Raw genomic sequence first — 13,933 nt, 5'->3', positions numbered from 1 at the left:
CTTCTGTCAAACCATGTTCAACACATTTTCGAAATTCTGCTCCAAACTCCATTTTCCATGAAGTTATTGTTCAAAAAGATTAATTAGGCTTCTGCTTCTCAGGCACTTCCAACACTGAGACTTCCATGTTTTGATCTGTCCTCTATTATTTTTAGTATTATTAATTCTTTAATCATTTTAGGACCAATGAATCAATTCAGCCTTAGTTAAGTTTACATTTTTCTGTGACATAATAAGTGATTTTGATATCCTACTCTTGATGCCACCAAAAGAAGCAATTCCATTCTCAGAGGAATGTATTTGTCTTTGCTTAATCCTATCTATTTCAGCAAGTTATTTTTTTATTTTTTATGTTTAATTTTTTTTAAGAAATGGTTACTTTTAACCATTTAAATGGTTCATTTAAGAATACTTCCAACCACATCACCCCTTGAGGTAGATCAATTACAATTCATATACAAAAAAAAATGAGTCACATAATAATCATAGCATCCAATAATACAAATTAGGTGATCTTCTCCAGCAAAATGGGCCACTCTTTCTCAACAAGTTTCATTCATATCTGTGCCTTACCTCCTAACTCTCTCTTTACCAGAAATATCCTACTCCAACTTCCCCAAACACTCAATTGCTATCTACTCTTCAAAACTCAGTTCAAATCCACCTCTTTTATATGGTCTTCCTTGGTCTTCGCCAGCTGAAAATCTTTCTCGCTTCCTGAACTCTCGTAGCATTTACCGTATTTTGGCCCAGACCACTTAGAAAATGGCCATATACTGCTTATTTGCTTACTTGTCTTATCTCTACTTCTATATCCTATACTACTTGAGGGAAGAGTCCATGTCTGATTTATTTTTTATCATTCCTTCAGCTCTAGAACATGTTTGATTCATTAAATAAACAACTGTTGAGTAATGATATAGAAGATGCATAAATTATTTAAAATACTTACTATACGGTTCTTTAAGCAATGCAGGAGGTGAGAGTTTAATAAAATAGTCAAGGACACAAAGCATTAACTGAAATGAGATGACGAGATCATCCTCCATTTGTAACACTTCCCCTGAAAATAAAATAGGTTTACAATGTAAAGTAACAGATCAGAGACTGAGACTGAGATCTTTAAATCAGGGAATATTGTGAGTATGGGCATATGCATATACTGATTTATGCAAGAATAAAGGCATGTTAAAGAACTTAACATTTTTTCTGTCTTGCAAAAACTCAGATTTGAAATACATAAAAGTATAAATAAAAGTACATGAAGTTATGAAATCAGTGAAGTATAAGTCTACCATGAGAATTTGACATCTAGCAATTATTATTATAGTTCATTCCCTATGTCTAAATCCATTTTGTTTGTTTCTTTTTTAAACTTATTTCTGGTTTTGGTAAGAGCTATAGAATTTATTACTTCTGAAAGTAATTTTGAAGTATGCTACACGGTAATCTTTAATTCTACATATTTATGAAACTTCATATATTTTCAATTTTAACCCCCTCCAAAATATTACCATAATCAAAGCCATTAATAACAAAATTAAGATATAACTGAAAAGTCATCTATAAAGTAATTATTTAGCATAAAATCTTAAAAAGTACAGAAAATATACAACTGGAGTGTTGTGAGGAAATAAATGCATATAATAAATATCTGAGAAAAAATAGTGTAGCTATATAAATCATAATCAAATATAGCTATGATATATTTGCTTGTTGTTCTCAAAGTTTAATTTGGCTCACTTTCTATCTTCTTGGTATCTGCCTGCTAAACCATTGATAATCCCAACAAATATTGAATGTATAGAAAATATGTGAGAAAGCAAATAACTCTGCATCAGGAAGATTTTTTAGACTCATAGGTATAGTGCAAACATATGTTTGTAACAGACTTAGAAGTAATTAAGAAACATCATACAAGTAAAGAATGGTATCAAGGACTTATAGTTAAAATCATTAGGGTAGAGTCAGATCAAACAATTCTCTTCCAATACACAATAAAATAAAAGGAAAAACTGTACTGGTTAAGTGTCAGTACCAATAACAAATTTGAGAGACACTGACTGAGAGTATCCCTCTCCACCTCTTCTGAGTTGGAGGGAGGAGAAATCGCTAATGATGGGGTAAGAGTAAAACACAGGAAATAAACAAAAGCTAACTTTCTTTTTTTGTTTTTTGTTTTCTTTTTTCTGGGGGGTTTGCTTTGTTTTGTTTTTATTTTTTTGATAGCTAACTTTCTGATAAACACAGAGATTCTGGTGTGCTATGCTGAATTGGGGACCGAAATGAATCCCAACACAATCCCATTATGGAAACAAGATGTATTTACCACTATAAGTGTTCTATTTTAGAATTCATTCTAACAAAAATCTCAGAAGGACAAAGACTTGTATCATTCCAGATGAATTCTCCACTTTCTCCCTCACCCCCTAACTAAAAGTAAAATAAAAAGCCTGTATTCATATTGTAGCTCTCTGGGGAACACAACTAGCCAAAGATAAAATGCAAGGAGAGTAAAAAGAGATTTATTCATACCACATCAGAGAAAACAGAACATCACACACCAACCACATCAAAGAAAGCAGAACACCAGGTCAGGGTTTTCCACATAAAGTCTTAGTAACATGGGGAGGGGATAGAGAATGAGAAGCACAGAGATTACACAAACATACTACTGAAAAGGAAAAGAAAAAATAGAGTCACTACGTAAGAAGGGGAAAAGTCAGAGAGAGAACCCGATCTAGAAGATAATCTATAAAAAGAAAATGCCCTATGACTTCTTGCACTAAGAAATAAAAAACAAATTATATAAAAACAAAAACAATAAAAAGCTAAGGAAAAACTGAGGACCAAATAACACCATTACAAACATAGGTTAGCTCAAAAGAGAAGAAAGGCTTGAGCCAAAAATAGTTAATACATAAGAAAAAGACCAAAGATCAGAATAATACAAGAAAAGAAAGTGAATATGAAGGAGGACAAAAACAATTCAACATAAGATAATTAAGTTCCTGGGGCACCTGGGTGGCTCAGTTGGTTAATGATCTGCCCTTGGCTCATGTCATGATCCCAGGGGTGCCGAGATCAAGCCTCACATCAGGTTGCCTGCTCAGTGAGGAGCCTGCTTCTCCCTTTCCCTCTGTTTGCTGCTCCCCCTACTTGTGTTCTCTCTCTCTGTCAAATAAAATCTTGAAAAAAAAATTTTTTTTAAAGATGGTTAAGTTCCTGAAACATAACAGAATAAAAATAATACCTACCTGAATAGAATAATATTTTTTTAAATATTTATTTATTTGACAGAGATCAAGTAGGCAGAAAGGCAGGCAGAGAGAGAGAGGGGGGAAAGCAGGCTCCCTGCTGAGCAGAGAGCCCGATGTGGGGCTCGATCCCAGGACCCTGAGATCATGACCTGAGCCGAAGACAGAGGCTTTAACCCACTGAGACACCCAGGCACCCCTAGAATAATATTTTAAAATGTAGTGTGTCAAGATGTCTTTGAAATGAAGAGCAAAACCTTCAGTTTAAAAGGAGATATAGGATTGTAAGAAAGACTAATATGGAATAATAAAAATCAAGAGATATTCTAGTTAAGGTACTGAACCTCAAATAACCTAACACAAAGTTAAGTAAAATAAAGATTCTAACCTTAATTTTTTAAAAGTGCTTTTTCATAATCTTAGAGAAATATTTTAGGAAATAATACTGCTTAAGTGATAAAACATTTATCTAAATTTAAGCAATTCCTCCCATTTCTCTTATTTATTTTCTTCTGTAAAGTTTGAGTAAAATTAATTTGTATGTCTACATGTTACACTGTAATATGATCCTATTTTTAAAAAATTAGATCTGTTTGTGGATGCACACATCTCCATTCTTTATCAGATTCTACGCACAAAAATGTATCTGAAATGACAATCACATAATTTTAATGATTATTTATTTATGGGTAGGTTTTGCATAATTTTTCTACATTTTTCTTTTCATTTGCTGTATTATTTGAATTCTGTATCATGAATATGTACCATTTTTATAAAATAGTAACATTATTCTTTAAAAAAAAAAAAGAAAGGAAGAAGGATAAGAGGTTACTACAAACAGAAATGAAATGAGACATTTCCAAAGTTGCTTCCAGTGCCAGAATTATAACAACCTGTCAACAGGTTAACAAGGCACACACAGAACTGCAGAGTGTCGGAGAATAACATTAAATTGAAAAAAATTTTTTGAACCTAGTCCAAAAGAATTATTATTACATTTGAAACATTAACATGTAACAATGTAACAAACATAATGACTTTACCTTTAGCTAGTAAAAATGTGATCCAAGAAACTTTTAGCACCAACACAGAGTTTATTTCAGTAGATATCCTAGTAAACAAATAGAAAGCAGAAAAAAATTTTTATACTGACAGTTTTCCAACTATTTCTTCTTTTTGCTTGTTTTAAATTATAGGCTTAAACTGACTTCATAAGAGAATACAATCAATTTTAAACGCGTAATTTACACAGTAACTCAATTTGTCTCAATTAGTGTTTTCACCAAGATATTTATATTTAGCCCAGAGAATAGTATATATTTTGTGAAGGAAATATTTAATATTTCAATTCTAAACTAAAAATATGCACAAGAAGTGATATACTATGATGTACTTTGTTTCCAATTACTTAATACTTTTCTGCTCCTTGCTTTCTAATTAAAACAAACACTTTAGCAGAAAAATAGAGGTTTGGACAACTCTACCAATTTAATGCCAGGGTTAGTTTACCAATTTAATGCCAGGATTAATGCATCAACATGTTTGGGATTCTTCCAGAAAATATCTTTTAAAATGCCAAAAAGATAAAAATAACTTGCTCTGAACTACTTACAAAGTGCTGGGTTGTGTCAAATATATAAGTTCACATGTCCTAAAACAAAGAAATAATTATATTAACATTATGGCTTTTTTAAAAGTTACTTTAAAATTTTTTTTCATAATGTAAAAATCAATCTTATGATGCTTTTTTCATCTTATTTCAAGAAGTATACATTTTTGGGATGCCTAGGTGGCTCAGCTGAGTGTCCAACTTTGGGGTTTTGGCTCAGGTCCTGATCTCAGGGTTGCTGGATGGAGGCCTGCACTGGGCTCCAAGCTCAATAGGGAGTCTGCTTGAGATTCTCTCCCTTTTTCCTCTGCCCTTCCCCCTGCTCATGTGCACACTCTCTACATAACAGATAAATCTTTTTTTTAAAAGTATACATTTTTTTTAAATTATAGAATTATTTTAAAAAGTTAAAGTAAATTTTTCTAATACATGACACTTCACACATCACTGTAATATCTAATTACAAAAGGACTAGATTTCATATGTGCATTTGTAACTCAGAATACATTTTGTAATTAAATCTTGATTTAGTTAGAATCCCAGATCAGGTCATAAAAGCTTACATAACTAGTAGCTTCACTAAAATAACTCAACTAAAAGTACTATAAAACCTATTTGTTTAGGACAATGGCAGAATTAGAATCTTCGCAGACCTGCTTCCCAGTATAACTACAATTCATTGAAATTATTTAAAAAGTCATTTAAAGTCTCTGGAAATTCTCCTAAGGGCATACAGCAAAAATGGAAATATTTTTTTCAAGAAAATGTACTAACTCCTGGCAAGAACAAAAATTGTGGAATTCAAAGCAAAGCTCACTTCCTCCTCTCCAGCTCAGCATTATAAAGCTCTACCTTGGGCAGGTGCAGCCAAGACACAGGACTCCTTCACTCCTCTGCTCCCAGCCTAGGACCATCACTCTGGGAAAGGAAGGTTACTAGTACCTCTAATCACCCCAAGCTTTGAGTTGTAGAAAGTCTATCCCAGGCAGGAGGAGCTGAGAGGTCTGGGGCTCCCATCCTCCACTTAGCCACCACGTATACAGCAAAAGTTCTATTCCAGGCACAGCAGATCAATATTGGGGCCTTGACTTCTCTTACTCCAGTCAATTCACAGGATGGAGGTTTCAGACATGAAAGGCAATCTGAGAAAACCAGAGACTATTACCTCTCCTCAGTAATACTTTTTATTTTTTTTTTAACTTTAGAGAAAGCAGGAGAGAGAGAGAGAGAGATAATAGGCACAGTGGGAGAGGGAGAAGCACACTCCCTGCTGAGCAGGGAGCCCAACTCGGGGCTTGATCCCAAGACCCTGGGATCATGACCCAAGTGAAAGTTAGATGCCTAACCAACTGAGCCACCCAAGAGCCCCTCTTTTTTTTTTTTTAAGTTTATTTATTTATTTATTGAGAGAGAGAGAGAGAGAGAGAGCTAGAACGTGCACATGCACAGGGCAGAGGGAGAAGAAAGAGAGAATCCTAAGCAAGCTCAATACTCAACTCAGTGCAGAGCCAGCCACGGGGCTGGATCTCATGACTGTGAGATCATGACTTGAGCTGAAACCAAGAGTCAGCCGCTTAACAATCTGAGCCACCCAAGCAACCCCTCAGTGATACTCTTAAAGCAAAGGTGACATTACAAAAGAAGACACTGTCCCCATGCTGACCTCCCAAGCAGTGGCACAGAAATGATGGCCAGGAGAGAGGCAAGTCTTAAGAGATAAGAATTTTTTTTTTTTTTAGTTCAAGAAAGAGACACAGAGAAAGCAATAATGGGGAGAGGGGAAGGAAAGCAGAGGGAGAGGGCAGGAGAGTTGAGCACTGAGCCCTATGCAGGGCCCAATCCCAGGACCCTGAGATCATGACCTAAGCCGAAGTTAGACACTTAACCAACTGAGCCACCCATGCAACCCAAGAAAAAGGAGTTCTGAAGCTCTCTCCAAGATAATTAACTTCATTTGGAACATAGTGTGGGGACTTTTAAGGCTAATTGCTCTTGAAAACAATGGAAATTTTGGTGGTGAGCAAGTTAAGAGGAAGCTAACAATTCTATGAAAGCAACGAGCTAAATTCTAGACCACCAAAGAGAGAACAAGGGGAAGTAACAGCTAAGAAGGGCTCTCCTGGAAAAAGAACAAGCTTCAAGGCTAACCTCAAACACTATTCTTGCAAAGGGAGCCAAATTTAATTGGATCAGACTGTGAAGCAATTTCAAACATGGGGTATTGTCATAAACAGCAGAACAGTCAGCAATTAGTGGAAGGTAACAGCTAGGTATTAATAAGAGATCGGGGGTTGGGGGGGAATGCCTGGGTGGCTCAGTCGTTGAGCATCTGCCTTCAGCTTGGGTCACGATCCTGAGGTCTTGGGATCGAGCCCCACATCTGGCTCCCTGGCTCAGTGGGAAGCCTGCTTCTCCCTCTCCCACTCCTCCTGCTTGTATTCCCTCTCTTGCTGGGTCTCTCTATTAAATAAATAAATAAATCTAAAAAAAATATAAGATCAGGGGACAAGACTGTCAAAGAGAACCCCTTGAAAATGACTCACCTCAGAGTAACTGCTGCATACCCAATGGCTACACTGAAAAGCCATAGCAGAGGCTACACACTATGGAATGAACAGACCTCAATGAAATAATACAGCGAGGTCACTAAACAAATAAACAATCACAACAGAAATCCCCAAGAGAAAGGATAATCAGTACCTAGAATTACTACAGTGTTATCAAAAATGTTCAGTTTTCAAAAATAAGCGAAATACGTAAAGAAGTAGGAATGTATGACCTCTACATGGGAAAAAAGCAGGCAAAAAAAAAAAAAGAAAAGAAAACCAAAAAAACTGTATTCGAGAGAACCCTGGCGCCAGACTCAACAGAGACCTCAAAAGAGCTACTGTAAATATACCCAAAGAACTAAAGGTAACCATGCTTAAGGAAGAAAGAAAGGTATTCTAACATTGTCTCATTCAATAGAGAATATCAATAAAGAGAAATTACTTGAAAAGAATCAAAGGGAAATTTAGGTTGAAAAGTACAATAACCAAAATGAAAAATTCATTAGATGGGATAAACAGTAGATCTGAGCTGGCATAATGAGGAAACACCAAGCTTGAAGATAGGTCAAAAGAGATTATATTGCATGAAGAACAAAGAGGGGGAAAAAAGAAAAATAAAGAGGTTCACAGAAAAGTGGGATACCAAAAAATACACCAATACATGTGTAATGTGAGTATGTGAAAGAGAGCTGGGGGTGAGGAGGTGCTGGGGAGTGGAAAGAGCAGAAAAAAATATTTAAGGAATGAGCTGAAAACTTCCCAAATCTAATGAAAAACATTAATCTATACATCCAAAAAATATAAAGTCCAACTAGGATGAATATAAAGAAATCCACACCCAGATATATCACAGTAAAATTGTTTAAAGACAAAGAGAAAAATCAGGAAAGCAACAACAGAAAAATGATATAACATGTATAAAGGAACCCAATAACATTAACAGCTGACTTCTCATGAAACAATGAAGATCAGAAGGCAATAGGATTACATATTAAAGGTGCTTAAAGAAAAAAAAAAAGTTAACCAAGAATCATATCCAGCAAAACTATCTTTCAAAGTGAAGATGAGGAGCACCTGAGTGGCTCAGTTGGTTAATCAACTGACTTGATTATTACTTGATCATACCTGATCAACTCAGGTAATGATCTGGGAGTCTTGGAATCGAGCCTCAACATTGGGCTCCCTGCTCAGCAGAGAGGCTGCTTCTTCCCCTGTCCCTCACCCCACTCCTGTGCTCTCTCTCTTAAATAAACAAAATCTTAAAAAAAAAAAAAAAAAAGACATGAGTATGCCCTTTAAAAAAAAAGTGAAGATGAAATAATGACATTTCCAAGCAAAAACAGAGAATCTGTTGATAACAGACTCACTTTACAAGAAATACTAAAAAGTTATTCAGGCTGATGAAAACAAGTAACCCAAAACTATAATTCATATTCACATGAAAAAACAAAGAGCACTGGAAAAGATAATTATGTTATGATAAAAGATGGCATAATTGAATATTCTCCTTTCTTCTCCTAATTATGTAAAAAGCAACCGTATAACACAATATGTATATAATTATATTGTTAAGCCTATAACATATAGGAATGTACTGTATTTGACAATACACCAGCCCAAAGGAGGTGCGTAAGAGCAAAGCTGTATTGGAATAAACAAAGGACACTAGATGGTAAACCAAATCCATGGGAACAAAGGAAGAGAACAAGAAATGGTAATAAGACAATTAAGATAAACTCTATAAATATATACTCAGTTTCCTCTATACTCTCAATTACTTTATACAACAGAAAATCTATAAACCGATGAATGGATAGACAAAATGTGGTAAACCATACACAATGGTTTACTCCGTAATAAAGAGTAACAAAGGATTGAAACATGCTACAATATGGATGATCCACGAAAGCATGCTAAGGAAAGGGGCCAGTCACAAAAAATATGTAAATAAAAAATTTGTATTAGAAAATTACTATCTTAGGGGTGCCTGGATGGCTCAGTCAGTTAAGCAACTGCCTTGGCTCTGGTCACAATCCTGGGGTCCTGGGACAGAGCCCCACATTGGGCACCCTGCTCGGCAGGGAGTCTGCTTCTCTCTCTCCCCCTGCTCCTCTACCCCACTCATGTTATCTCTCTCACTGTCTCTCAAATAAATAAATAAAATCTTTAAAAAAAAAAAAGAAGAAAATTACTATCTTATAATAAAAAGCTGATAGTATCAAGAAAGAATTTTTATATAGAAAAGATGTTTAATGTCTGATGCAGTTTTAAATTATTTTGTAACTTAATGTAACTCATAATAAAATGCCATCATACAGTAAAAGATAATTGCATTCATTATAAATCTGTGCTTAAATGGTACCACAAGCAGTTGCAGCTATTGAACACCTAAAATGTGGCTAGTGCAAATGTAGTTGTGCTATAAATGTAAATTACACACCAAAGTATTCAAAAATACTTAGTATAAGAAAAAAAGTAAAATATTTCATTTATAAGTTTCATGTTCTTATTAAAATATAACTCATATGACATAAAATTAATTTTAAAGTGTATAAATTCAGGGGTGCCTGGATGGCTCAGTGGGTTAAATCCTCTGCCTTTGGCTCAGGTCATGATCTCAGGGTCCTGGGATCGAGCCCTGCATCGGGCTCTCTGCTCAGCAAGGAGCCTGCTTCCCCCTCTCTCTCTGCCTGCCTCTCTGCCTAGTTGTGATCTCTCTCTCTCTATGCCAAATAAATAAATTTTTTTTAAAGTGTATAAATTCAGTAATTTTTAGTATATTGACTTTGATTTGAAACCATCACTATCTAATTCCAGATATTTCCATCACCCCCATAACAAACCCTATACCTATCAGCAGTACTCCCCATGCCTGGCAATCACTAAAAATTTACATTCTGTCTCTATGGATATGTCCGTTTGGACATTTCATACAATGAACTATATGGCCTTTTGTGTCTGGTTTCTTTCACTTAGCTTAATGCTTTCAAGGTTCATCCATGTTATAGCATGGATATTATAAATAATGTTGCTATAAATATTAGTGCGTGAATTTTTGTGTGAATGATACGTGTTGAAATATTTTTGGATATATGGGTTAAATAAGATGTTAAAATAAATTTCACTTATTTCTTTTAACTTTTTGTTATGCAGCTACCAGAATATTTAAAATTCATGGCTTATGTTATTATATTTCTCTGTGACAGCATTAATGAACCTAAAAATAACTTTAAAAGCTACCATTTATCAGCCATCAAAAAGAATGAAATCTTGCCAATTGCAATGAAATGGATGGAGCTGGAGAGTATTATGCTAAGCAGAATACGTCAGTCAGAGAAAGACAAATACCATATGATTTCACTCCTATGTGGAATTTAAGAAACAATACAGAAGAACATAAGGGAAGGGATATAAAAAAAAAAGAGAGAGAGAGAAAGAGAGAGAGGGAAGCAAACCATAAGAGACTGTTAATGATAGAAAGCAAACTGAGGGTTGCTGGAGGGAAGGGGGGGTGAGGGATGGGCTAGACAGGATAATGGGCATTAAGGAGGGCACTTGCGATGAGCACTAGGTGTTGCATGTAAGTGACGAATCACTAAATTCTACTCCTGAAACCAGTATTATACTACCTGTTAACTAGCTAGAATTTAAATAAAAACTTTAAAAGCTACCTCTTTTTACACACTTAGTATGTGCCGAAAGGTGAGCTAACCAATAACATCGTCTTACTTAATTCTCACAATTACCCTACAAGGAGAGTATTACTGGCTACATTTTAGATTAAAATTGAGGTTTAGAGAGATTAAGTAACATTTCCCTAGCTTACACAGTCAGTAAGTGAATACTCATACTTAGATCTGTTTAGCTTTTTTAAAGTCACCATAATCACTATGGCATATTGCTCTATCTACACACACACACAGTCTGCTCTGAAATGAACAGGCTTTGATGTCACAGTTAATTGTCCTAACTGTTCTTCAGTAAAGGTACAGATAAGATAGGAAAAAAACTCTGCTAATTCACTTTAAGGCCAATAAGCACTAAATTATCTCATATAACAAGTTAATAATTGTAAATCCCTTTTACAAAGGGCTGAATGATCTTTTAAGGCCAGATCTGTCATTCCCAGCTTAAAATCATGCAATGATTCTATTGTCCGCAGGGCAAAGTCCAAGCTCACTAGCAGTCTGATCCTCTCCTACCTTTCAGCCATCAGCAATATCAAAGTACATCATCCTGCTGCTTTGCCTCTGGACACATGTAATCACTCTGCCTGGAAAGCTCAGTCCCAATTCTTCCACATTTTGTTTGGTGACTTTATCCTTAAACCTGTTCAGACACTGCCTTCTCCTAAAGTTTTTCCTTGATCAAAAGCATCCCAGAGGGGTGCCTAGGTGGCTCAGTGGGTTAAGCCTTTGCATTCAACTCAGGTCATGGTCCCAGGGTCCTGGGATCAAGCCCCGCATCGGGCGTTCTGCTTAGCAGGGAGCCTGCTTCTCCCCCTCTCTCTGCCTGCCTCTCTGCTTACTTGTGATCTCTCTCTCTGTCAAATAAATAAAATCTTAAAAAAAAAAAAAAAGCACCCACAATAACCCTTCTTGCCCTTAAACACACACAATATTTTGCGCAGTATGTAATTTCTACTTCTCACATAGAATCCTCTACAATAGAGCATCACATGCATCACTGCATTATTTTTATTAAAAAACATAATTTAGTTGCTATATTTACTATAATCATAGTGTCACTTGATGTTTTATGTCACTAACATATAGCTGAGTCACTTAGTTAAATGCTTGTTGTAATTTCTTAATTTATTTGCAGTAACAGCTGATAGCTAGCCTAAAATTGCTTAAGGAATATTCTACAAAATACTATTTCCAGAAGTTAATTGATATTAAATACATATAAACATATATTAGTAGTCTAATAATTTAGGAAATGATAAACTCAACGATTCAACATATTTTATTATACACAACTTTTAAGAACCCTGGTTTGCAAATGTACAGTCTGACTCTTTAAGGGGGATATAGTATGTAAATTTTCCTAAACTGGGCCAGAAATTTTTCTGTTTTATAAACATTCCTGGAGGGGCACCTGGCTAGCTCAGTTGGTAGAACATGTGGCTCTTGATCTCTGGGTCAAGAGTTCAAGCCCCACATTGGGCATACTTAAGAAAAACAAAACTGAAAACATTAGTGGAAAGTTTACCGTTTATTACAGGTACTGGACTCAGCACCATCTGCATTATCTTATTTAGTACATTAAAAAACCTAACAGGGTAGCCACCATTATCAACTCAGTTTACACACGAGAAAACTAAGCAATAAAACTAAGCACTAAAACTAAGCACTAAAGTTAGGTAACTCACTTGTCCAAGATCTTACAGTACATGTTGGAGCCCAGAGTAGAATACGAATCTGTCTGACTCAAAATATTCCATTCTCTTCAACATTAAACTGTACTAGAGCCTATCTTTTTTGGTAGGGCATCATACTAGACTGTTGTAGAGAGAATTTTTGTGAACTCTAATTCTGAACTCTACTTACTAATCTGAAATAGCCAGTGCTTTACACTGTTCTAAAGAAAAAAACATAGGACATAGAGGGTAGGAAGAACTCAAATAGTTCAGAATTACCCATATAATATTTGACTTTCTTTCTTTTCTAACTTCCTTTAGCCCCCAAAAGAATTATAAATACAATGTATCACTAGAAGGTATGAAGGGTAAAGAGGTAAAACAGAAATAAATATCCAAGTAGATTTCTGATCTCAGTGAAGCAAAAAACCTAGAAGTATCTAATTAAAAATTATTATAGCAGGGGGAAAAAAATCAGGACTGCACTCCAAGTCATTCTCACTAAAATTCTGTATCTAGAAATAACCTGATAATAATAGATTTTGAGGTACTAGTCTTTACAGAATAGATTTTTTTTAAAGATTTTTTATTTTATTTATTTGACAGACAGAGACCACAAGTAGGCAAAGAGGCAGGCAGAGAGAGAGGAGGGAGGAGGAAGCAGGCTCCCTGTTGAGCAAAGAGCCCGATGCGGGGCTCAATCCCAGGACCTTGGGATCATGACCTGAGCTGAAGGCAGAGGCTTTAACCTACTGAGCCACCCAGGCGCCCCCAGAATAGATTTTTTTTTAAATATTCGCTTAGAGACATTTTTGCTTAATTTATTATACTGGTAACATATCCTCTTTAGAAATGTAAGTTACTCATACAAAACCCTGGTTAACATTTTGGTACTTCTTTTCCAGTTACTGTCATTCAATACATTAGTATCAATACATTACTTTATTCAATAAATACAACCTCTTTCTGCAGTTATAAGCACAGTATATCCTGCTTTATTTATTCAGCATTAGAAGCATTTTTCTCATGCTGTTCTAGTCCTCATCAAATTTTATATTTAATATTAGAACCATTTTTGCAGATTGTTAATATTCCTCAGCAAATTTTATTTTACCTTTATAATATTTAGTGTTTAGATTATATTTATATCTTACTC

At 35.2% G+C, this 13,933-nt stretch overlaps 1 protein-coding gene across 2 annotated transcripts in view; it reads right to left on the bottom strand.

Moving 5' to 3' along the window:
• Positions 1 to 13,933, bottom strand: part of RB1 (RB transcriptional corepressor 1) — a 155,158-nt gene that overhangs the window by 106,665 nt on the left and 34,560 nt on the right. For both annotated transcript variants that reach the window (XM_032874040.1, XM_032874041.1), the window contains 3 exons: positions 4,870 to 4,908; positions 4,301 to 4,368; positions 953 to 1,063 (listed from right to left, as the gene is read on the bottom strand). In XM_032874040.1, coding sequence (XP_032729931.1) covers positions 953 to 1,063; positions 4,301 to 4,368; positions 4,870 to 4,908 — 218 coding nt within the window. The remainder of the gene's footprint in view (positions 1 to 952; positions 1,064 to 4,300; positions 4,369 to 4,869; positions 4,909 to 13,933) is intronic.

Source organism: Lontra canadensis, unplaced genomic scaffold, assembly GCF_010015895.1.
Source record: "Lontra canadensis isolate GAN:19392208 unplaced genomic scaffold, GSC_riverotter_1.0 scaffold51, whole genome shotgun sequence".
Taxonomy (NCBI): Eukaryota; Metazoa; Chordata; class Mammalia; order Carnivora; family Mustelidae; genus Lontra; species Lontra canadensis.
This window is presented reverse-complemented; position numbering and strand designations above follow the sequence as displayed.